Raw genomic sequence first — 27,312 nt, forward strand, 5'->3', positions numbered from 1 at the left:
ACAAAAGTCACTTAGCTTGAGCTTTTAAAGTGCAAAAAAGTGACATCTATGTTTTGCACACAGTTGGGCTACCAGCCTCTCCATATCAAAAAGCATGCTGATGCACAGTCAAAAACATTATTTGTAGGCACACATCATATTTTGGTTAAAAATTGGGGAAAGTTTAGACTCACTTAGCATGCCAAATACTAAATATTGGCAGCATACTGAAACACATGACATTTTTTGTGGCATGCAATTTTAGTGAATTGAACGGAAAGCCTTTTTCACGGCATGAAATTTTCACCAAGTGCCTCTGGCATTCAATGCATACAGTGTAGACAAGAGCCTTTGCGTGCATTTTAATTTCGTGAATCTTGGCTCTCACCAAATTCCCGAAATTAAAATGCACATGAGCATTCTTCGTTTTACAGTAGTTGTTAGTGACACCGTAGCGAATGACTTCAGATAATTGCAGTCAAAGATTGAGCCCCATACGTAGGGCCTAAAAACGATGCCAGCAAGGAGCAAAGGGAAAGAGGGGGCTATTAAGAGGGAGTGAGGACTAACCTTTCTATCTTCCTCACTCATGGCCGCTGAGAGGGCTGCTGTGTTCTGATTGGTCCACTCCCACGTGTTGGTAGTGAAGTACTTGAGTGTGTGCGCCATCTTAGTGATCTTTGAGTTCATTCTTGCCATCCTGAAAATAACAAGAACAAGATGGTGAAAACAATAGATAAAAAGTAATTTCAGTGCTACATCATTCAGACAAAAGGAAATATATTCAGAATATAAGCATCTTCTGCCATGATCCCATAATATAAGCTGCTAGCAATAGATGTGATACACTGATTAGTTTTCATGGTAACAGTTGTGATACAGCTGCAATTATTTGAATCATTACTCTGTCTTCAGTGAGCTTGCTTGAGAGTCAAGTATCTTATGGCATTAAGTCCATGTTTAGCATAGAAATATCTTGGTCTTCTCTGTATGATTTTTTTTTTTAATTCCAAGAATTTTCACACACTTACACATTTGTACTCTAACACATGATCCAAATTAAACCCTATATAGATGTTTAAACCACAGGATAATACAATCTGTGAGAAATTATGTGTACTGTTAACAAATTTTATTTTGCCATATGTAAGATAATGAGTTGTTTTGATATTACAGAAATAACTATCAGTATGTCCTGGTTAATGTACGACTGATGCCTCGCAGCATTTTGTAACTGATAATGAAAATATCACCCCATATGCAAACATGCAAATGTTGTTATGTGATGTTATGCCCTCTGAAAGTCATCGACTTACATAGGTTTCTTGCCTCGAAGCCTCAGGTAGCAGTCGATGAGATAGGCAGGGATTTTGGCACCAACCATGTTGAAGTACTCAAAGGCCATCCTGGATGAAAAGGTAGAAAAATATGTGAGACAGGAGTTGACAAACCTGAGGACCATGCACACACATCATCAATTTCATTGACTCAATTCTATTAAGACTGCTTCACATGCTCATAACATTCTTTGTAGCAACAGCTAAACATAAAGCAAGTTGCAGATATATAAATGAACTCAACTGCCTCTTTACAGTTATACACAACCAATATCAATATATCTAGCTAACCCAATAACTGCTTAATTGAAAGAATCTCGAGATGAACATCTTTCACCATTGTTGTAAGTTTTAAAATCTACTGCTTTTCTTCCTCAGCAAAACTACAATGAATAATAATAATGTTAAAACAAAAGTTTAATTGGCCAGAATACATGTAGTTCTCTGTACAGACATTCCATACATTTTCATAAACTGCTCATAAATTGGCACAGAACAGAAGCAGCAAATCAAGAGTGAATTGGTGACGAGGATTATGATGAGGATTAGAGTGACTCTTACGGATTCTTGGTGAGGCATGCACTGGGCCGTCTGAACACCTTCTCCAGCGGAATCCTGTTGTACAGGTCTGGAACAATTTCTGTCACAGAAGTGCAAAAGAAAATTATTTCTCTCTCGAAGATATACTCCACTGATGTATATTATATAAAACAGTAGCAATATTTTCCTCTGCAATTAAGAAGGTAGCAAGAGCCTTCTGAACATATATTACTGTTCACAAAACATTTTGCAACTTAGGTTGTATGTTACAAACATCATTAGTAGAACACATCATTGAAGTTTGAGGAAAATCCTACAATTTGTTCAAAAGTTTTGAATTGTTAAGGTTTTGGATGCAGCCATTGCTGGATGTGACTACTACAGTTCTTGACATCGTGTATGGAAAACAATACAAAGATTATATATATTTAGGCTTCATTCTCCTTTAAATGTTACAAACACCATCAAATCATCAGCAAATAGACTAGGGTATTTAGACTACAATCTCTCACCTACAGCACTCCATCGCGCTGGGTTCACTGGGCTTGTGACACAATTGTACACTGGGATTGAGGGAGGTCTGTTGAAAGAGATGGTATAACATACAGACATGTTCATTTATAATGTCCTTTATTTGCTCAGCAACATCAGAATCGATGGATGGTACTTCAGAAATTTTTTTACTCGGGCAAAAAAAAACCAAGCCAACATAATACAATGTGGTGTTCACTTTTATATCCCACTCATACTCAGCAACAACTGCAGAATATTATTGCTAATGTAGTGTTTGTTTGGTTTTTTTTTTTCTTCAAAATGTTGATTACAAAGATAATTCTGATATCTTTATCCATTTACATCTCCTACTTAAATAGCATCCACTGAACCAGATATCATATTCAAAATTAATCAGACACACAAACAGAAGGGAGGCAATAAAACAACAGATCATCCTATTTTTCACTCTTTAATTTCTATATTTCCATATCTTCTACCCCCCCCCCCCCACCAAATGATAAAAAATTGACATTCACATATTCCCATAGAGCAATATCTTATATCGCCGTAATGTAATATAATCCAGCTGACTGTGGTCTGATGTCTAGTTTATGTTAAACAAAATCACTCACTTTTGAACTCCTGTGTGCCATGTTGCTGCGATCATCATGTTGACCACAAAGTCCACAGGTGAGATATCCACAATGGCTTCAGCATCGCCTATCATCATACGCAGGAGTCCCTTGCCAACCTGAGGTGGGATTGAAAAAAAAGTTATGAGAAGTCTCATCAGACACTTGTGAGTACCAAGTACACAGCAAACCTCTGAAACAGTCTGCAATTAAAAATAAAAGTATTCAAGAAAAGATGTACCCCCAGCAGAAGATCCTGGTATCAATATCAACATTATAACAGATTATCAAAATCAAATAAGTAAGCTTCAAATCTAATCAAGTTATATGTTAAAGACAGTGATATGTTTAAAACAAATGCAAAGTTGTTAGTTGGTACATGAGAGAGATTATTTCTTCCCCCCCTCCCCCCTCTAACAAAGCCATCATAATGGAGTCCCATTCTCAACATCTGATATTTTGAATTGCGAAGACAATCTAGCGAAGACTAGTAGCATGGTTAATGATGCTACTAAGAGCATTAAGTTTGCTTTAAAGAATGTGAAGACATCTTCACTTTAATCACTGTCATCATTGTACACACTGCATGTTTAGGTCTCTCCTCCCTTTCCAATATATCAATCAAGTAACACATTACTTACAGCTATGAATATTCCACTTGGTCCATTGAAGTTGTCAATCCATCCCTGGAAAAGAAGAAGAATTGGACCCACATGAATGATTTGATGTTTCCTTGAATGAAGTTCTCACTAAACATGAATATGACACACTACATTCTTACAGTAACAGGCGATTTTCAACCAGTACTCATTCCTGGTTTTACAATGAAGTTTACTGGACAAAGGTATGGGAGTGACAGGTTTTGATGAAAATATGTCAAAAAAGAATGCAAAAACACTGTCCATAATATGCTGGAAATTGGGGGTTGTACCAACAAATTGATTATACCTTCAATTTTCATACTGATTTACCACAATGTGAACAAGAAATCCAGCAAAGTAACAAATTCCTGTAAACACTTTTATTTTTGTGCACCGAATAGTAATATTAACACGTTGATCTCTTTCTAAACACAATAATCCCTTTTCAAAACTTACAGGGAAAGGTTCTTTCCACGATGCTCCAACGATCGATGGTCGTGTGATGCAAATTGGCAACCCCCTGCCCTCCTCCACCACAATGTATTCAGCCAGGGCCTTGGTGAAGGTGTATGTGTTGGGCCGCTTCCCCAGCAGCTTGGGCGTTAATGTTTGTATCATGTCCTCTGACATCCATCTGGTACATCAGGAGCAAACAGACAAAATGCACTTTTAAAGTTTCTAGCACAAACAAACCATTCCGCCACAAAGAAATGCTGTAAAGCAAGATATTTTTGCAGCATGACATTTACATGAATGGCCACTGGCATTCAACACATATAGTGTAGACAAGAACTTTCGCATGCATTTCTGGTTTATAATAACAAAAGCACCGTTCTTGTACTTTATACATACAGCTTTTGAGAAATGACAGGACTTTTGATGTAGTCTCACATTTCATCACAAAAGACAAGAGAAACCATATACAACATTACACTGCTGCCAAAAAGAAGCATAATACCTGAACTTGCACAATATCTTTTACACAAAATTGTAAATATTATGACACATCAAAATCTCTTAAATGTAATGCCATAGATCATATGACCTTTCTTTTTTAATCATTTAAACATAATTTCCTAAAAGGAAGAACTTTTCTTCATTTAAACTTATGCAAGCCTTTGTAAAAGCAATATAAAAGATGTCAATTAGCAAGCACAAACTTTGATACCCTCCATGTTGAAACTTATGTTGACTTTATTCTTCCATTTGAGCACAACTGAGGAGAAGATGATAGTATTTTTTCCACAAATCATTGTACTTACCTGTAGTACTTAAACAGCATCAACAATATTGCATAAATTTGATTCTCCATATTTCTGACATCTGTGTCAGCTATTACTTCTATAGTAGAGGATGAGGAGGGAGGAAGGAGGAAAGAGAAGGAAGAGGAAGGGGAGGAGGAGAAGAAGGACAAGGAGGACAAGGACAAGGAACAGAAGTACAAAAAAGAGGAGGAAGAGGACTACAGAGGCAACAATCTCTGGAAGACTTACTCGACAGCATCTAGAATCTTGTATGGGTCGACAGGTGGTGGGTACACAACCTCGTCAATCTTTGATCTGTCACAGTTGGCGTAGGCAGTCGAGACATGTTGCAGTACCTTGAAAGAAAAATTTCACAAGAGCGTACAAATCTAAAATCACTATTCATACTTATATCAAACCTAATCCGTACAAAATTTGTCAAGATTGTGAGTTTTCACAATGCCCCTCACTTTAGAGTAAACTTACATGTAGTAACCATACCAGTAAAACTTCCACTGGAGATCATCCCAGGGCCCGTTCAAGTCCGCCATACGGCAGTAAAGGTTTGTCCTTAATACTGTTTTCACTAACACTCACGATGGCACAAGCAGTCCATAGTTTATATCCATTTTCCAACCCACTGAAGTTGTTACACTACCTAGCAAGAAAACATTTTATGTCCGTTCAGTAGGGGGTATGACATCCTCCTTATTGTGGTGGGAACACTTGAAATGAATGTTTATACATACAAGCATACACTGCATTCTTGCTCATTCTCAAATGTAGAATTGTAAGTCTATTCCATCATGTACACTTGTAAATTAGAATAAATCTCTGATAATAAACTCTCAGGGCAGAGTAGATAGAGGAAAAACTACTCAATTGCCAAAATGTCATGACCTAGAGAGATTTATTTTCATAGCCACTGACATCAAGACAGCAAAAACTCATCCCTTTCATTAGAATTTGTCCAGAATTTCACCAATATGTTGCCTGAACATAAGTTTCCATGGAAAAATACTTTCTCCTCGGTGCAAATATCCCTGTCAATGCTAAACTTGCCAATTTTTTTACCTGCAATTTCTTCATTCCCCTGCACAGCTGAATGACTTTCCTTGTAGCATGAACGTTGAGTCTCAACGACAACCTTCAAGACAATAAACACACAAAAAACAAGTTTGAGTCATTATCAATTCTACAGAACTAAATTTGCTGTCTTTTATTCTAAAATGTATGCACAAAAGATACAATCCTAATGGGAAGGGGGTATTTCTTTTCCTTTCTCTTTCAACCTTCCATGTCACACTTCCGGGGATCATTCCAATGTACTGTATACGCCAAATATTTTGCGAGGTTTTTATTTTTGTAATTTCGTGAGTCGGACACTATTCACAAATTTAAAGACACACGAAAATATTGACTCTGATCCCGATATGAATGTGACGGGCACGTATTTACATACATTTTTCTCTTCAGCATTGTACTCCACAATCGCCAATTTAACCACTCGCAAAATCGTCGGGAGGTCCCGATTCGCGAAAATTCTGACTCGCTAAATATATGGCATATACAGTAGGTGTAGTACTATCTACCAGTTACAGTATCTGTGAACACATGCACGTGCATGATGGCTTGAAATAGGCACACTAAAGGTTTTCTAATCTCTCCGAATTTATCCATGATTATGTAAGTCATATTAGCACTACACATACACATAGCTGAAAAGCAAATAACAGAAAATCAGACTTTGTTCCCTTTGTGATTCCATAGCTGCACGATTGAATCACTCGAGATTCTTGACCCTTTCTTAGCTTTTCTGAAGGTCATCTACAGTCATCGATAAGTGTAAAAAGATAATGAACCTTTCCATTATTCAACCTTTCCTTTCTTCTTTTTCCTCCAACAGTGGTCTTTGATCTGTGCCTTTAACAGAGTGGATGAAAGACAGACCTCTGACATTATTGTCCATAGACATTTACCTGTGTCCGCATTCTGTGTGAACTCTACTTTGGCATGATGGTATGAGTTCTGCACAAATCCAAAGATTACAGAATAACTGCCTATCTCATCTCAGCAGTTAATCATTGATTTCAGATTTAAGATTGTAGGGGTACAGATATTTAGAAGCAGCATTCAGAATCCTTGCATTGAATGAGAGTTGATTTACATGGGTATTAAAACACTAACATCTTTTTTTTCCTTTTCTTTTGTTTTAGTGTATATTCAGCCTTGCCTGGCATGGCAATGATAGAGCAGACTGTATTGGGAGTGGAAGAGGTTCACTGACATCCTACAGCTGTACCTATACTGAAATTATTGGAGAAACATAACCGTGGAAATAAAGTAATAGATCAGAATATGACCAGAGTCCTTCAATTGCTTCTTTTTACAACCTCTGTACACTGCTGCCTCAAATTATGTCACTGACTTCAACGTTATATCTCCTCAAAAGACGAAATCAGCCTGGTTTATATAGTACATAGTATGATCATTACCGCATTTATGAGTGGGTGTGAAGTGCATGGAGGTGGAACGAACTTTATATTACATTCTGAAATTGCTTTGGCACTGATTCTCCGATTTTACAGTCACAAACTTAGGTTGCTTGTCACTTCATTTTCGGCAATGTCAAAGCCGGTATCACAGTTCAAGAGTGTGCAAATATTTGACATTATATCTTTTGCGTGTTATAGCCCGAGCCAGACATATGATTGGAAAGTGTCTACAAAACATACGATCAATGAAATGGAAAGATTTTTGGACTTTAAACTGTTTCAATAGAATGATATTCTCCGTACTGGAGGTTACCTTTACTACCTAGCTGCTCACAAAGAGTTTTTCGAAGAAATTTGTTTTTTTTCCCCATATGAGTTCATGCTATCATTAATCTTACTTTTCATTTAATTGGAAGTTTGATATGTTTAAAGTTTGTGTCATTTTAATTGATTTTTTGGTAGATAAATTATACACTGAATGAGATTCTTGCTATTATTTGCCAGATACATCAAATTACAGAAATTTTTTCAAAGTTTCACAGAACACATGGAATTTATTCCAAGTGCGAAGACAGCACTAATGAAAATACATGGAATTTAAATGTGTAACCATCCTATTCCATATTTTGTAAGTTTTACTTCTCCTATAAAACAAGTGAGTAAAGATGGACTTACGACAGCTTCTCATCAAATCTGACGGTTGCAGCGACATGGAACACAAGTTCCACCTCTTCTTGTAGAAGTTTGACGTCCGCTTCACTGAGCAACAGATCTGGTTCAGTCAGATCACTCTCAATGGGGACTAGTTTGGACTTGAAGTTTGGCTGGGCAGCTCGGACATTGTCAAACAACTGTAAAGTTCCAGACAGAAAGGGTTTAACACCCCAGATATAAGAACAAATTATAAGAAATGGACTGCGTACATCCTTTTTTTTAAACTTTTCTTTCTTTTGCAGATGATCACTGACAGATGGCTAGTGTCATTGGCACTATCAAAGTTATACATATGCCAGGACAAAAAAAAATGTGCATCAAATTTCATTAACGTTTTCATCTGAATCAACATGCTGAATATTCAAATGTTCTCAATGAGGTTTGAAGGGCAAATATTTTTCAAATATTCAAAAGTAACCAAGATTTTATTTCATTTGTGTCTAGTTCTGAGCAATTGACAACAAAATAAGATTGGTCATGATAAAAAATGTTTTGATTTCTACTCATGCCACACTAATGATTTGGATGCATACCATGCCTGAGGTGATTTCGTCAATGCGAGCTGCCGCTCGTTGGCCAGACTTGGGCCGAATGAGGAGGAAAACCTTCTTGATGTCAGGACAGCATCTCATTAGCTTCTCCAGCATCACCTTGCCAATGAAACCTGTGGAGCCGGTGACCATCAGGGTCTTGCCAGCATAGAAGTCGGCGATGGAGCAGTGGGCCATGCCGCCGGTGGTGGTTGGGGCGCTTAGCTTCTACAAAAAATTGCCAGAAAATGCATGGTCTCTGTTACTCCAGGTACAGAACAGAGGAGGGGAATAAAATTAGTCAGGAAAAAAAGAATATGACACATGTTGAATACAGCACACACACTCTTTGGAACCTGTTCCAGTTGGGATTGTTGCTCTGAAGAGTTGTCTGTTTCAGGAATGCAAATATACAATATCGTTTGAGGTAAAGGATTATAAGAAATATTTGAAGTTATGCTGAAATAACATCTAAAATGTAATTTTCATTACAACCCACTGATTGCTTTAAAATTGCTTTCTTTACCATTAGTGTCCAGTGTCAGTATAAAGATATATAAGTTTTATGATGCAACAATAGTAAGTAGTAATGTGCTGCGCAGCAGAACATATTTCTTGGCAAATAGCAAAGAGACTGGCTATCAATTTTTTTTGTGTTCTCTCTCTTTCTCTCTCTTTCTCTACACTGTGTCTCTTCTGATGTGAGATATAATGTGTGATCAAATATATGTCTTGGGGGTCTCCTGATTACACAATACACAAAATCACCTGAGTACAATGTACATGCTTTGAGATGTATTCAATGTATGACCTTTATAAAGATCGATGATGTTATATGCTTCAGGCATGCACCACAGCACATTGACAAGCCCCAAGTGCATAAACAATGAAACGCATGGCTAATAATGTGTGTAATATCTCAAGTGTACTCTTTTGACAGTGTTAGTATTATGTATCCACTGGAATCAAAGAAACAACAAACCAGTCAACATGGATGTTCGTTTCAATGAAACTGATGACAACTAGTAAGGAGCTCCATTTTCAAGCCTACAGTAGATAATTTTTTTTTTTTTATTTCTCTTGACAATCTTAAAAAGAGGAACTGTTTTTTAAAAGTACATCAGTGTGTCTGAAACTTCAAGTACCAAGGCAAACCACAGACTAACAAGACTGCTACATACACTGTATAATGAATATCCTTTGTGTAAAAAGTGCAAATATAAGATGGGAATGAGATACAAGTACAACAGAAAGAGTAAAGCAATCTGCCCATATTCGACCATAACGCCGTCCAAAATTAAACTGCCGGCTACATGTAAAACCTTTGCTTTTGCGTGTGGTCAAATTTTGGCACGGGAGGTCGAACCTTGGTGTGGGTTTGTTATTACAGTGGTTAATATCACATACGTGTACATGTATATGAACAGACCAAACTATGGCAATAAGAACTGGCCATGAAAAAGAACACAAGAAATAAAAATCTTTCAGCAATTCACCACTTTCTGGTTGCTTACCATAGCAAACTCCTCACTGGAAACCTGAACCATACCAGGAGCCCCTGATGTGCGGTCCCCATCTAGGGGAGCACAGACAGGAGTATTGTCATCAAAGCAGGGCATTTTGATTTACAAGCTCAAGAATAGATTCTTTCCACTAACAGCAAGAGGAGCCTTCACCCTTCAGATGGGTGATATGCAGCGTCGTCAGTGAAGAGTCTCTTGTATTGATGTAGCACGAGCGAAATATTTCAGCACTTGACTTCCTCGAACAGTAGTCAAACTGTTTCCACAATAGGGATTTGTGGCACAATAATGCTTCAGTTGACAGAAATCCTCACATACAACGATCACAGACCTCCCAGGTGCAAATCAGATGCTGACAACATTCTATTATCCGTCAAGCAATGCAGTGGCATTCACATCTGATCCAAACTGAACCTGGAGCTGTATTTAAGCAGGTTACCACGTGTGTTATTTTCCAAGGATTTTTTTTTTTTTTTTTGGGGGGGGGGGTAGGGGCACAGGAGTTTTGCGTAGTGGATCTTTTTTAAGCAATGCAAATACTCCATATCCGTTTCATTGCTGATTAAATGCAGTCGCAATGAAAATGGACAAGAAAAAAAAAAAACTCGCATCGTATCCATATCAGTTATCACTGAATTCCGTTTATTTCGACCAATCAAATCGGCCATACTCATGTGTGGGTAGATGCTGACCAATGGAAACGCTTCTCACACCTTTGTGGTTACACTAATTCCTTGTGAAATCCACTAGGGAATGTTTGGGTAAGGTAAACACAAGAGTAAACTGGTACCAATAGCTTTGAGTCACAGGAGACAGACTTAATAACAGACTAAGAAGATTTCAGTGGAAATTAAAGCAGGATTACACAAATCTGTTCCAGTTAAAAAAGCCACAAATAGCTTGAGAAGGATAAAAATAGTCCAAATGTGTGCTTAATTTTCTATTAAATGAAGACCTGTCTGTTTGCGTATGGCCAAGAATAGGCACCTGGAACTATTTTGGTCTTCATTATCAAGTACGAACTGAAAACATGTCTATGGTCAAGATAGAGGATTTAGATAATGAATAATAATAATATCCTCACAACCAAGCTTTGTTTATTTGTCAGTTTCTTAAACTGTCTTGCGTCACTCTGTTTTGGGGTTGGTTTTTTTTTCATATCTCTGTAAAATTTGGCAGCAGAAAAGCGTGACGTTAAGGTCTAATAGTAATCATCAGAGAGATGTGACCAGTTTCTATGGGATATGGAATGCCAACTTCTGAACTTCAATGACATGCTTAGTTGTTGTTTTTATTTTTCAATTGTTTATATTCCTCTGATAATCAATCTCTGTGGAACCCTATTTCGCCTCACTTGAAAGCTACTACACTAGTTTGATATTTGATATAGTAAACTGTTTTCTTTGAGAGCTACGAAACAGAACAGCCATACAGGATACAAGCTGTATCACCTTTGCATAACTACTGAGTATACTTGAAAGTGCAAATCCACACAGCATTTAAGCTCACTTTAATAAACAGTCTAATAAAAACAAAGCTAACAAATGACAAAAGGTTCATCAGAATCAGACGTACAATAACAAAGTTGTGGTTATCCCAATGTTTCACCCTTTCTTACAAATGGTGATGCTATGTAACAGCACCAACATACAAATAAGATGAGGTTATGTAACAAGTGAACACCCCAACGAGTCTCCCAGTGATTTGTATCATGTATCTTTGGTATTCCTCTGTGACAGGCAAGACTTTTTGACCATACTCTTACTACTACTTATTCGAGGGCATGCTTTAGCCTATACTATATCATGGGTCCTATCGCAGACGTGTCTATCCAGCATGGTTGTTCTCTGTTTACTAATGCTCTCAAGGCTTGTATCATTCTTCCGTTATAGATTTAAGTGACCTTACAGTGTACATCACAGGTTTGTTGTGATACTTTTGCTTACAAGGGGAAAGGGTTGCTGTTGCTATTTTTTTTAACAACATATTCTTATCTACTAATTCGAGGGCATGCTTTAGCCTATACCATCATTACACAGGTCCCATTAATATAGTTGCACCTTCAGACTTGTTTATTCAGCTAGCTGTCCTCTGTTTACTAATGGTATCAAGGCCTAGGTGTCATCCTTCAGTCATAGATCTATGTATAAGTGGCCTTGCTTCTCCCTCTACAGTGTGAGAGTTTAGGCATAATTTACCATATCATTAATTTACCATATGATATATCATTGCAGATGAAACAAAAACCCAGCACTAGTGCTTCAAAATAGTTCTAAAATGTGAGTTAGGGATGGAAACAACCAATGTTAAGTATTGTTAAACATAAAAAATGTGAATAATTAAAACAAAAATGCTTCCAGACTAAACCATCTAAAGTTATAGTTTAATGAGAAAAATAGTGATATCTCCTTATACCTACAGTTAGGCTTTATTCCAAAAGAAAATGTATGGTAGGATGTTTTGTGATACAACTGATCTACACCGATATGCATCAAAAGTGATATCTTGAACATTTTTTAAATCACTGCTCCCAAAGGTAAACAGGACCTTTAAGATAGTTCAGGGTGGAGTGAAGAGTTGAGGTGATGACATCATCAGCTCACTTGATTTGTTCAGCATGGGGTTAAGACCATCATCACTATTCAGCGTTATGTGAAAAATTCAGATTCAGTAAATTTCTTACCATTCCAAGTCTGTTTTTTAATGATTTTTTAAAATCTAATCTTACTTTTAAAAAAAAGAGAGAAAAATTAAAATGCTGCAATCTCTAATGAGAGTCTTGAAATTAGGCTAAAATTAAATGTTGTGTGAGCTGACTATAAACCATACACAGAGTAATCAGAAACCTCAAAGTCTGGCCGATACATCATCGTAGGCTTAGCCTTGCAATATCCTTGTCCGTAAGAAAGAGAAGAAGGGGGAAAAAAAAAAAAAGAATTGCTTGTGTACCACTACCAGCACTTATACTCTTGACAAGTACCTGGCATATCTAATATGTGCATAATCTAGCTCTTATATCCTCAAGTTTGCTGATTTCTCTGAATAGACATTTTTTACTATCATTAGTATTAGCATCAATTTTTAATTGCAACAATTTTGTAGAAATATGCAGTGAATTTTTTGCACATAATATCATCGATTTTGCACATAATATCATCAAAAGAAGCAGCAATTTTCTATCTGTTGACAAGGTACAAGCAACTCTAAAATATTTGTAAAAAATTAAAACCTGAATTTAATTGCCCCCGACATTGTGTATACTGGAAGAGTAAAACAACTTCTTTCGGGAAATAACAGATCTATACTAAAAGTATCTAAAAGAATCAATATCTTTACTTTTTAAAAAAAAAGTTGGGTAGAAATGACAAAGTGTATGTACATGTATGCAGTTCAAACAAGAAAATAGTGGACACAGGACATAAAAGATGCCATTATATTTGTTTCCTGTAAAGAAGCTACGTGTACATAGCATGATCTGCTAACAATGCTTCCCTCATACAGTATTTCTCTTTTTCCTTCAATGAAATGAACACAGCCACACAAAATATGATCTGTACTGGCAAATTGTACACATAGTCTATTGTTCAATTGTAAATTGCATGGACCAAACTGTCTTCAAAGATTTGGATATTTTACTCTGCATCCTTACTTTTCTTTCATTTTTAAAATACTTGATCATACTTGATATCGCCATGCACTGCATGTTACCTATGATGGCTCTTAATGTATCCCGACATCATTGATTGCAAAGAAAATTGAAAGCAAGGTCAATCTAAAGCTCATGTTTTCAAATTGATTTGTGTTTTAAAGGCCTCGCCATTTAGAGGACTAACATGCATCTACTTGTAAAATCAAGTAAAACTTGATTAGAAAAACAAAAACCCTTGAGCAGGACAACAAAATCTGTTAAACAAGATTTTCCAAATGGGAAAACAGAAGCATGAATGCAATCCAATAATTTTTTAGTAGGTTCCTCATACTTACACATAATTTTATTACATGTCCTTATACATTTGTGAAATTATGTCTAAAATTGAATGTTGTGTTATACATACATTTGTGTATTTTACTCCAAAATCAAATGGAATATGAAACCTGAATATGGAATGTGGAATATGGAACTTGAATAAGAAAAATAAAAAAAATAATGGATTACAATCCAGGCACATTTACAGCAATGGTACTTTTATATAGTGTATAGATTGATATGTTTAGAGTGCCATTTCCACTGAATACAAAGCGCTATTAACAGAGATGTCACGTCTGTTTGCCATAAGAGATAAAATACATACAAATTACCAGGCAGCAACAGCACAAGTCCAGTGCATACAAATTATATGGAGAGTAGGTTCCTTTTTGTTGCTGTTTGATAACCATTTGCTAGTGAAGAGTGCATAACTAGCACACTATACTGCAAAGGTGGATATTTTCATGTGAGTTATTTTTTGTGCTCTGCTGCGAGTAAGAAGATTTTCACATGTTTTTCATTCAACGGAATCAAGACATTACATACACATAGTGGTACATAACAAGCAAAAAGATATTTGTGTGCTTTTGTTTTTGCGCAACTGTAGCCTATGGTCGTGCAAAATGCACAAAAATTTCCACACCACAAAAATGTCAACTTTTACAGTATATGCAATAAGCTTACAGGTGCATTAAAATAAACTAACATTTAGTAAACAGGGGTACAGGTGTGAACTTTAATGAGAAATGTCCTTCTGTGCATTTTATGCCCTTTTTTATATGACCTTTGGAATGGCGTACTCCAAAGAGCAGGGGATGCCTGCAGCACTTAGACATTCTTTTTTTTTTTATGTTGCACTTTCTCTTTCAATGTCTCTCTTCAGAAAATGCATACAAGTGTAATTCAAGCTTTACACATTGCAATGAAAATTCAGTGCATCTCTTTTGTGAATACATGTACATGTACTGTATTGTGTCAGCAGCTTCTCCCTTTCCAGTGTTCTTAGAATTATCAATGCACATACTGAGCACAAACTGAGTGTAAAACATATTTTGTATCTCTTCTGTTCTCTTGATTCACTGTACAGAGAAACAACAACCTACCAGAAGAATCCCCTGCACATGTCAAAGAATGTGCTGCAGAGATCCAGCAACAAATTTTGACAAAAAACACAGATATAATAATAATACATCAACGACACTGAACAGAATTTTTTAAAGCAATATGTATGCCAGTTCACAATTAGCTCATGTGTACATCACTTGAAGGTAAAATTACCTCTCTATTTCCTCAGCTGGCTAGGCACGTCACTTGTTTTCAAAGCAGCATATTGTACCCTATAACTCATAAGCTTGCCCATGGAAACTAATTTTGGAATTCATGTTCAAAGAAAGAATGAACTTCCATAAAGACCAGGGCACCATTTCATGAAAGTTGTCAACCCTGACAAGTCGTCACTCTCTGACAATTTTAGTAAAATCCTTGGTTTGACTAGCTGAGGAGCTTTGGTCACTGACTGTTAATATGACGACTGTCAGAGAATGACAACTTTAATATCAGGTCTAACAACTTTCATGAAACAGTGCCTACACACATAGGTGACCAGAATGGTCTCACTACAGCAGGCATCCATTCCGTTGATGTGCACTGAATTCATGCATTTTACAAGTACTTTTTTAAAACCAATATTGCCAACTAGGGCCACACAAGGTTTGCTGTAAGGTGGATGTGCTAGCAAGCACTGTAAATGTGGATATTTTCGCATGAGTAATTTTTCGCACCCAGCAAGGTTATTTCTTAATTCCGCGGAATCAGGACACTATTGGAACATATGCCATGCAAAAGTATTTGCGTGCCTTTATTTTAGCATTAGCTTCTGGTTGCATAAAATGCGCGAAAATTTCCACACCACAAAAATTTCCACTTTTATAGTAAATAATCATTACATCATGGATGCAATAGAGTATCTCAGTGACTTAAATAACCTTTTCTGCACATGTTACTTGCAAAATGGAACTGTGAACTAGTTTATGTACCTCAATGATGAAGATGAACAACAGGGCCACACAATCTTATCATTGTCATAATGAATATTCTGTTGTCATGTCTTTGTCACTCATGAATGTGTACTTGAAAAATCAAATAGTTTTATATAGAAACTTGTGTGTCATCTTGCTGCCAGAGGGCAAGCAGCAACTTGCTGATTTTCATCAGGAGATATTAATCTTTAAGGTCTTTATACTAAGGAAGTAAGACATGATAAGTGTGCATTGTAACAAGTGGTTTTTGCTACTTGTGAAGCCAGCAACTTACCAGATACATCAGTTTCTATAGTTCTAGTATGTGCAGAAAAAGTAATGGGTCACTGCCCTGGAAGGGTAATAACTTGTGAAGCAAAATAGACTTTAAAAGTATCAATAATTTACCAATGCACACGAACATTCCTGGGTTTTATAGTAAATACACGTACTGTAATGTAAAGCTACATTCGTACAATGTTTTAGTTTCAGATTTTATGTACACCGAAAAGCTCGCGAAGAGTAAATTGTTTTGAGCGACATGCAAGTTGACATGGATATCAATGGCAATGCTTCCCAGAAACCGATTTGGTTCATTTCAAATTTACATGAGTGCAGGGTAAAACCCCTAGCATTCGGTCATTTAAGATTTTCTGCAATATTCTTAAAACTAAAATAATACATACATACATTATGTCTACAGCGATATGTGAAATATATCAAATTTCTTTAATCGCAATTTTCATTTTGATAAATGTCTCATAGATTTTCACAAAATCGCAAAATATATCACCTTGAAAATCCCCCAGAATACAGTCACAGCGATCAGAATTCGGTCAAACGATATGTGCATACGAAGTGATGTGTCTTCAAGGCTGCTACAAAATGCGCCGTGCACTACCTTGTTGGCACAAAATTGCATCGGGGATGTTGCAGCGCCCATTGGTGACCGAATACTGGCAAATCGGCACTTGCATTCACAGGCGCAGCGATACGGTGCAATTAACTTGCCAAAAGCATATGACCTCGAAGCCTCATTCGCATAAAGTAAACAGCTTGTGTACGCAAAACCGCTGTGGAAGTGTTGCAGGACAATCGCAATATCTCACCTCAGAAGCCACCAAATATTACACAGCAAATTGAAGGAGAAACTATTCTCTCACTTGCAATGTTAGTTATTTTGGATTTTTTAAGGATGACCCTGTGAAAATAACATCGAAACTTAGCTTCCAAAACGGAAAATTTGGTTTCTAAACAAGTGTTGTTTTCTCACATTTTCCTTCACTGCCCAAAAATGAAACTTCGGTATATGACTTATGGTAGTATATCCATACTGTGTTCAAAATATCTTTTCTGTATCATTTGGCACACGGTTATGTCGGAAAAAAAAAACGAGATCACTGTCACTTTTGACCTACGTAGAATCCATAGCGTAATCAGTACGCAGTCCGATGTGTTGGTTTTCGTGCTGCATGAAGCAGTTGAAGCACATTGCAGGGTTTGTCTCTAATTGCCCACTCACCACCCTGTGGACCGAAAACCGAACCTGTCACTGTGTGCCGAACTTGACACCGCTGATTGGCTAAGCGTGTGCTAACCAGTAGAAAACGCATGCGTAGGATGATGATCTAGTTGTGAATGTCCATCAGTATTTTCTCTAAAAAATTAGGTTGTTTTTTTTTTTTGCTCTCATTTTCACCTAACTACTAATTGCGCAAACACAAAACTTCGCAGGTAGTGAGTCTGGTGTATACAGACTAGCAATATGTTAATCAAATGCACATTCATGCAGGTGCAGACTTATGTCGGGAAATGAATCATAACCCTTTCCTACGGTCGACTCACACAGAGAAATACACATATCTCAAAAGATACTCGGTATTTTCGCCCCAAAATCATATGAAGGATGATATATCCATCAGATATACATGACACACAGGGGTTGCACTTAACTTTTTTTTTAACTAGCCAGGCGGACTACTTAGAATCAATTTTGACACTGAAGCAATATTTTGGCTAGCCAGACGGACTAGTAACTTCAGAATTTTATGATTTTTAGCTAGTCCGACGTGATTTGGGTGGCCAATGGCCAGCGGACCATCGCCAATTTCGAACCCTGCATGTACATGTATGTGTGAAGTTTAATGTGGTAAAATGAGGGAGATACGAGGAGGTGAACTTTTAAGATTTTTTTGTCCTTCGCTCCACACGGTACTTCGATGACTGTTATGAAGTCAGAAGCTTACACCCCTTTTCGCGGAGTTAATTGCGCCGTATAGCCGGGCCTGTTCAACCCTTGTACATCGAATCACTGCATCGGCACTTACGGAAATGTTTTTTTTTCTTTTTTGCGTTTTTGCAGATACCATCACACTCTGAGTGTGCAATATACAAAAAAATTATTTATTTCTCAGTTTTTAGTGCTTTTCTGGCGACCCATACTCTTAACTGGGCTTCCATTCGCGCGGGCTTTGGAAAAGTCGCGCCGATTCTGCACTTTTGACGGTGGAATTTGGGATTCTGGATGGATTTTTGGAGGGGACTTAGCAATACTTAGGGACTTTCCTGTTGTGAATGAGAGTGCGGGTAAGTCACAGTGAAATGATGTGATTTGCGTGTGTTGTGACAGTAGAACTTACTGGCGTGTGTTGTGACAGTAGAACTTACTGGCTTGTGATTAGTGATAAGTGACCGAATTCCGGTAGGTGACCGAATAAACTTTACTGGCAGGCTTACTACTAACTACCCTCTAGTAGGGTGTCTGGTAGATATTTGCAACTGGAGAAATACAAGTCATTTCACACTAAAACATACATATCCATAATGTCCATAGTTTACATAATACATGTGCAAAATTTCTCACCATAATCATGAATAATAGTGAAGTTATGAGCAAATAAAAACAGGGTATTTTTCATCCTCATGCTGTCAAAACCTTGGCGAAAAAGTGGGTCGCGAGCGTAATGAAATTCACTGTCAAGCGCACTCCAGTGGGCGGTGCTATTCACTGCGTTCATCACATTCAAAGCGCGCGTGTTTCTAAGGCTAAGCGCGCATCCTTGTCAGCTAGCACACACCTACCCAGCCAGCTGTGTTACGTGCGAGGCCCGCTTTGATCCCGCGGCACGCACTTGTACTTGCACTCGCACGCGATTTGTACACACGGGTTTACGTACGAGACCGATGACCCATCATACATACAAACGTAGGTCTAACAGCGCGGCGGAGTAAAAGCGCACACAGTAGTAGTGCATGTGCGATATGTAGTACAGTGTACATGGAGACGCGCACATGTACCGGTACTCACGTTACGTACCGGCGGTGCGCTATAGCAGCTAGGTGCGGAGGCTGAACATCGTACCTATGCATGCAAAACCGACTCGACTGTATGGAGCTTTGCGTAAGTGCGCGCCGTAACCACGAGTCATGGCGTGTAACTACGTGTCTAGACTTGTAGGCCCCGCCTCGCTTAGTTCGCTGATGCTGTTACTATGCTGACAAGGGTATCTTAATCGCTATTTCGCGGGTTTATCCTGGGGAATAAGCGAAAAACCAATGCTATTTTTGGATTCAGCACCATTGAATCCTCCTACACTGGTATGGCCAGTTTCACAGTCGGACGGAACAGCCGAGTTATAGCGATGTTTAGGCTTAAATCTGAATTTAGGTAGCAATACGTCTTGATATCTAAACTCGGCGTAGGACAAGAAGAATGAGACCACCACAAGCTTTCATATGATACCAAATTTATGGAGATTTGTTCCCGGGATAAACCCGCGAAAATGCCCGAAAGGTGATTTTAAGCCAAAATTGTGGGTCCACTTTTTGACCGAACGCGCGCCCTACGTTTGCCCATTGCCCAACACGCACTGAACGCATCTGGTAGTCGTAAGTTTATTTGAAAATGCTAGCGCTTTTGCATTCAAAATGTGACTTTCGTGATATCATTTAGTATCGAAGATAATATGATAGATTTCTCTTATTGTAAAAAATGTTTTGAAGTAGTTTTATGTTCTGTAGATGCATATAGACCTAGAAAATCTAGTTCAAAGATGACTTGTGAACTCGCGACTTTTGCGTGAATTTCGAAGGGGATGACAAAGCGCATCGCGCTACCGACGCCCTACCTCTAGCTAAGCTAGTTTAGCGTCTCCTGCTAGAGTAACCGCAGCAGCGACCCCATACGGACAAATACGTACCGTAAAGGGGTCGCACAGCAAACCTATCCTGTCACGGAAGCACCTGATATGGCTAAGCAGGGGTCGCACGTAACTTTTTTTTAAACTAGCCAGGCGGACTACTTAGAATCAATTTTGACACTGAAGCAATATTTTGGCTAGCCAGACGGACTAGTTACTTCAGAATTTTATGATTTTTAGCTAGTCCGACATGATTTTGGGTGGCCAATGGCCAGCGGACCATTGCCAATTTCGAACCCTGCTAAGCATTTACGTGACCAGAGACCAAAATAGAGGGTTTTATACCGAAATTAGTGGCCTTACTCTTAGATAAGATACTTACAATCACGGCAGGCGAAGTCGATTTACAATATGATCTGTTTTGAGAGCCCTGTGAAAGAGTTTATCCGAGGTTTTTATAGTCCTACCGCATTTCGTATTGTAGTATGACTTACACAGCGCATGCGCTAATATGGATAAAACGTAGCACATACTGTAATACGCAATGTATGCGTGTGGAAAAAAAACCGGACGGCTCGCTGAGAACTGAAATGAATATTCATGAGACGTAACAAATAGAATGCATGCTGGGCGATGATTTACTATCGGGCCTACCGGCACTTATTTATTTCGTTTTTAAAGCGCATTTCGAATGTGTGGTTCATTATTTATTTGCAATAAAGGAAGTGCACACATAATGAACATCTGGAGATGTGAAGGATTAAGAAAATAATAGGTGATTTTCATGATAGAGGGTATGTTTTGTTTTGTTTTTTATTTTTTCCCCAGTCTGCAGAGGAAATGCCCCAGATGTCTCATCTATGTAGATCAAGTTTCCTTTCACACTGTACATTATAGTTTTATTAAATGTTGTATATTCACAATGGGCTCCACTCACAAGCTCTGCTTCTTGGGGACTCATATTCATTTTTGCTTCATGTTCATTTTCTACTGTGATTTGAATTGAATACACTTCTGTTACATACATGTTTTGTTTATTTCCAATAGTTGAGAATTGTTTGATTATTTATTGAGAGACCTTCCCCCCCCCCCCAAGACTTCTATCGCATGAGAGGAGATCCTTCCTGTCTTTCTTTTTCTGTCAGGCTTGTCACTTTCTGTTTGATTGTGCGTATGTGTGTGTGTGTGTCCGCGTGCGTGTGTGTTTCATAATTATTGTGTGTAACAAGTTGGAAGAATTGGAAGCTAAATTTCTTTGTACTGTGACATACAGATAAATAAAATTGACTCTTGAGTATTCATTCATTTTCATTCATTCATTCATTCATTCATTCATTCATTCATAGCAATGGGACAAGAAGTGTCTTCTGAAAATTTTTGAAATTTCAAATGTCATAACTTCCTTATTTTTTATCCGATTTTTATCATTCTTGCACTGTTCTGCTGGATTTTTTTTATCATTGTCGTGAAATTGATAAAATTTTAGATTGGCTTTCATCTTAAAGGCATAATGGATTGGTTAATGAAAAACTAGAAATTAACCCTTTCAGATCCATCCACATGGTCATTGGGATTGTATTCCATTGCTCCCCATGGCTTTTTTTTTTTTAAATGTTGTCTTGCTTGATCAATACCCTTTTAAGCCTTATACATACGTGTATGTACAATACTGCTGAAATGCATGCCGGTATTCCCCAACGCGTTTACATCGTTCGTTTGCTTGCGATCGGCGGTCATGCCATCAGACAAGGAGTATGTATTCGTAGAGGCGCACGCATTTCTGTGGTCATTTCACTCATGCCTTTTTAATTAACCCATGATCCGATCCCGGCTTTGCAGCAGCGTGGCAGATGACATGATAGAACGAGTTTACTTGTGCAGATTTTTAGAAAAATTGAAAAAATTACAGCAGTATAAAGATCTGATTGTGTTTGTTTTCATTTCATTCCTTCAGAATGGTCTCATAATGAAGATAGGCACAAAAGGGATAACGAAATTTGTCCTGTTGTTTACCTTTCAAGAACGCATGCACAAAATGTGACGAGAAAAAAATAAAAAAAAAATCATAAAATCATCGCAGTCCCGTTGAAATTTGCGGAAACAGTAGGCGCGAAAAGGATCTTGAATTCGGTCCTGCATGCCATGTTGGTTATCAAAAACGCATGCACAAATGCGAAGAAATTATCGGGAAAAAAAAAACTATGTACTTTCAATCCTTCTTGTGCGTGCATCACAACAGATTACAGCCGAAAGAATTCACGAAATCATCGCAATCCTGCTGATATCTGAGGTATAGAAATAGGCGCAAAAAAATCGTGATATTCGAATAGTGCGAAGAGATTATTGGGGGAAAAATAAAAGACACATTTTCAACCCCTTCTGGTGGTGCATCATAAAGATTACAGCCGAATATCAAATCATGGCAATCCCGTTGAAATTTGAGGAAACGATAGGCGCAAGAAGGATATCGAATTCGGCCCTGAATACTGTCTTTCAAAAAACGCATGAATAATTCCGAAGAGATTTTCGGGAGAAAAATAAAGAATGTTTTTTCAACCCTTCTGGTGTGTGCATCACAAAAGATTAGAGCCGAAATAATTCATAAAATCACCGCGATGCCGTTAAAGTTTGAGGAGACAATAGGCGCAAAACGAATCATAAATTCGGCCGTGAATACCTTCTAATCCGAGAGGACGCGCATTTACGAAATGTGGGAGAGAATTTCGGTAAAAAGTATAAAAGGACACATTTTCAACCCCTTTTGGTGTGTGCAAAGTAAAAGATTACAGCCGTAGGAATTCATGAAATCGTCACAATCCCGCTGATATTAAATTGATAGGCGCAAACAGGATCATGAATTCGGTCGTGTTATGATCTTTCAAGAACGCATTTACGAAATTCGAAGATTTTATCGGGGAAAAATAAAGAACACATTTTCAACCCCTCTTGGCACGTGAATCATTAAGATTATAGCCGAATAATAATCCATGAAATCATGGCAATCCCGTTGAAATTTGAGGAAACAATAGGCGCAAAAAGGATCGTGAATTTGGCCCTGCATGCTGTGTATCTTTATTCAAAAACGCATACTGCATGCACAAATTCGGGAGAAAAATAAGACACATTTTAAACCTCTTTTGGCGCGTGCATTATAAAAATTACAGCCGAAATGATTCATGAAATCATCACAATCCCGTTGAAGTTTGAGGAGAACAAGAGGTGCAAAAAGAATCATGAATTCGGCCGTATCATTTCTTCTAATCCGAGAGGACGCATTTACGAAATGCGAAAAGATTACCGGAGCAAAATAAAGGGTGCATTGTCAACAATTCTGGTGTGTTCATCACAACAGATTACATCCGAACAGTGATCCGAAGTAAAGTTCATGAAATCGTCACAATCCCGCTGATATTTGAGTTAGAAATAAGCGCAAAAAGAATCGTGAATTTGACCCTGATGCCGTATGCTGCCGTATATACCTTTCAAGAGCGCATGCACAAATGCGAAAAGATTATCGGGAGAAAAATAAAGAACCCCTTCTGGCACGTGCATCAGAAAATACTATACAGCAAAAATAATTCATATAATCATTACAATACAGCTGAGCACCAAAAATGTGAAAAGCGCAGAACTTAAGTAACGTGTGTTACTCTACGTGCGCCGATGTTGACAAAAAGTCACAAACGCATTTGATACAATCTGATTTTGTTCATAATCATTTAACACTTTGATTCACAAACATTCAATTCTTTTAAAATGGTTCTATACACGAAGAAGAGATAGGAGTACAAAGCATTACAAATTCGACCCTGCAGTGTACTTTCAAGAACGCCAAGATACGGGAAGAAATTTTCGGAGGAAAGTTAAAAACCGCATTTCAGTCCCTTCTTTTTTTCTTTTTTTTTTACTTCCTTTTCGTATCAACAAATCAATTCACAAATGATTCCTTTTTGTTCCTTCTCAAGAAAATGATCCGTAAACAAGGCACTTGAGTTTACAAAATGTTTATTTGCAAAATGTATTTTTTTTTGGGGGGGGGGGGAGGTAATATTATTGTCGACAAAAACATGAAAATAAATTTGCAAGCCAGTTAATGCTTTTTCAGGTTGTTGTTGACCAGCAAATTTTCTGTTCCGACCAGTACAAAAATGGGGAGGAAAAATGGATATTTACTGATCCGACAGAGACAAGTTGGACCGGCAGAAAAAAAAAAAAAAAAAAAATGGGTTAGTGTGCAGCCCTGCTTTATCCAACTTCCAAGATTTGGTGATGAAACCAAAGCAAGCACTCTTGCCAAACTCAGTTGGCAACATTAGGAAGGCGTCATTCTGTTTCACTGCGTTCTTGATAATTTCTATTTGCTCCACTTTGAACTTAATTCTTTTTGCATCCTCCTCTACTTCACTTAGAGCATCTTTGAACTCCATGATACCTATCGTATTGGTACGAACAAGTGTCCTTTATTAAATGAGACCGAGAACCAAATACGAGCAACATTGTACATATGGCAGATGACGTAAAATATGAATATTCATTTGCGCATGCGCAGATCAGTATATTTGCGTGATACGTTCAAAACGGCGAACGGACAGTATCTCGACTAGACGGTCTCAAAGATGACTATTTATCTTGTTTTCGGAGGTAATGGTGAGAAATACATAGTCGTTTCTATTGTTCAACAATAATGGTTTTATATCATGTGGCTTTTCGTTGCGAATCCAAGTGTCCTTTTGAGCGGTGAGTTGTTTACGTGTTGCAGTGCATTTGAGTGCTTCCTAAAATTGCATGGGTTGCTTCGGGGCGCTGTTACTGTGTTACAGCGCCCCGCGACGGGGTTACTGCTAGAGTAACCTGTTGCAGTGCTGCTACTGCTCTTTGGTGCAATTTGGTTATCACTGAGGAATCAATTGAGATCTATTAAATACTAACATGGCTACAAAAGTAGTGGTACATATAGTGTCCAGAGAGACCGGCCCAGAGTCTAGAGACCTCCGACCTCGTAGTTCTAGTGACAGTAGTGTAGTAGAACACTTCAGGTTTACACATCATCAGTGACCATGGTGACATCACATCAGTCAATCAGACTGGCTATGATGATGGGCATGGCCCTATATGTTTGACAATGTCATTGACACTGCACTGACAGTGAAGTGACAGTGACAGAAATTTAAGTTGGCATGATTCAATGGCAAATGCACGCCAATGGTATCAACAATTCAATGTTCAACACACGTCACAGATTACATGAAATCTGACTTTGTCAATACAGACAATAGAGAGGACACATGGGCAACATGTAAACTTTTGTCTCTATTACCCTTTCTTTCTTTTTTTTTTTTTTTCATGTCAGACAGGTCGACAGCAGCAGACGCAGGGCCAGGTCTGTCTGTCTGCTATTTGGTAGGCCTACATCATATGACATGTGTAGCTAGCTACAGTTGTAGCTACACACGGCTCGGCTCAGCTCATTGAGACGGTTGGTCACTGTCCCGCTATGCGCTACTTGCCCTTCCCCGGGTTACCGTACTACTGCCAGTGCAGTGCAGTCCCCCTGGTAACGCTTACCGAATTTGGTGAACGCTGCTTTCTCCACGGCCGTAAACAGAACCTTTTCTGGTGAATACTAGAGGTAAGTTATTCTCGGAACGAAAGGATGATGTAAAATGTTTTGATAGTCCTCAACGTCCAAAATCCCAGTGAAATTTCCCGAGAAGACTGCTTTCCCTTGGACGTCTTTTTTTTTTTTTTTTGCACCAGATAGCTTCATTAGCATATAATTATAATAACCATACGTGTACTAAGAGTGCGTTTTTTAACATGTTTAGGACACAAATAATATCTTTTTACACTTTTTATAACAAAAATATAAATACTTTAAATAAATTTTGACATTATCAATATCAAATTATTTATTTAAAATTTTTTAAAGGTAAAATTTATTCTAAAAATGAAGCTACACCAAATTGATAGCCATATTGAATTAGACTTTTATGAATATTCATAGAAAAACTGAACTTTGACCGATTGAATCGTCGTTCGACACACGTGTTTCCACGCCCTTTTAGGCATGCATGCGTGCTTCATGCGTGCGTGAACCACTGGTCGGAATATGTAATAGTAATACGATTGTTACTGTCGGTAGTACTGTACTCAGTAATCATTATTTCGTCATTATGTGTCACAGATGAACTGCGAAATAACATTTTCGGAAAAACCAAACGATATAGAACAAAAAAGAGAGAGAAAGTGTAAAAGTAATCGCGGTGATTATCCCATAGCTGTTGAAATTCTTAGAAACTACTTTATCTACAGAAAAACGTTCATGCCACTGATCTCCATAGAGATCAGTGGTTCATGCCTCACGTATGAACAATGGCAATAACAATCTGCAACTAAAAGTGTATGGTATTCTTGGTTTTCAAAGTAGCGCTTGTACAGAAGGTCCTTTAAATGCGAAAAAAAAACGTCATTGTGAAGGCTTTTAATGTATAGAGAAATATAACATCTTTTCTATGATCCTACAGACGCTACCTAATTATAAATATTTTTGAAGATATCAAAATTATAGACATATTTTCTTCGTTTTTCAGCAGATTCCATCTCATATATCTTAAGTTGATAAAATAGATATATCTGGGGTTTTTTTCATGTAGATAAAATGGTTGCGATATTTTTCATTTCGTTTCATTTATTTTCATTTTCAACAAAGAATGTACGTGTCTGTAGTACAAAACATATCATGCAAAGTAGCATAATAGAAATTAAAACCATAGTGTCATTTTCAATAAGTTGATATTTCCGCATTCCCGGTTATATACACTTATCCCGTGTATATACAGGGATAAGTCGACTCCATGTTCAAGAAGACTTTTGAATGACTGCCGTAAAAATCTAAACTCAACGAATGAAAAAAGTGTCGTCAATATCTTGGCGGACATGTAACATGAGAAAAGTATTAATTTTTCAAATTTCTCAAAGTTGCACACAGTACAGACTGAGGTCCTTTTTAAAGTGGCAACTATATACAAAGCAAATTTATGGTAGAGATGATGCTATAA

General features: G+C 37.7%; 1 protein-coding gene across 2 annotated transcripts in view; it reads right to left on the bottom strand.

The window, feature by feature from the left end:
• The window catches only part of LOC139731013 (fatty acyl-CoA reductase 1-like), a 31,750-nt gene extending 5,764 nt beyond the window's left edge, over positions 1-25,986 (bottom strand). Inside the window, exons 1-12 of one of the 2 annotated variants that reach the window (XM_071641890.1) lie at positions 25,820-25,986; positions 8,611-8,832; positions 8,039-8,214; positions 5,943-6,015; positions 5,118-5,224; positions 4,081-4,258; positions 3,625-3,669; positions 2,984-3,102; positions 2,369-2,436; positions 1,878-1,956; positions 1,296-1,385; positions 550-679 (exon numbers count right to left, since the gene is read on the bottom strand). In XM_071641890.1, the coding sequence (XP_071497991.1) occupies positions 550-679; positions 1,296-1,385; positions 1,878-1,956; positions 2,369-2,436; positions 2,984-3,102; positions 3,625-3,669; positions 4,081-4,258; positions 5,118-5,224; positions 5,943-6,015; positions 8,039-8,214; positions 8,611-8,805 (1,260 nt within the window). In that variant the 5' untranslated portion in view covers positions 8,806-8,832; positions 25,820-25,986. Of the gene's footprint in view, positions 1-549; positions 680-1,295; positions 1,386-1,877; positions 1,957-2,368; positions 2,437-2,983; positions 3,103-3,624; positions 3,670-4,080; positions 4,259-5,117; positions 5,225-5,942; positions 6,016-8,038; positions 8,215-8,610; positions 8,836-25,819 lie in introns of both variants that reach the window. The other variant, XM_071641889.1, reaches the window with a different exon arrangement.
• Between the last annotated feature and the right edge of the window lie 1,326 nt (positions 25,987-27,312).

This window comes from Diadema antillarum, unplaced genomic scaffold (assembly GCF_040938485.1).
Source record: "Diadema antillarum isolate AM-2024a unplaced genomic scaffold, OU_Dant_1.0 seq00000348_RagTag, whole genome shotgun sequence".
NCBI lineage: Eukaryota > Metazoa > Echinodermata > Echinoidea > Diadematoida > Diadematidae > Diadema > Diadema antillarum.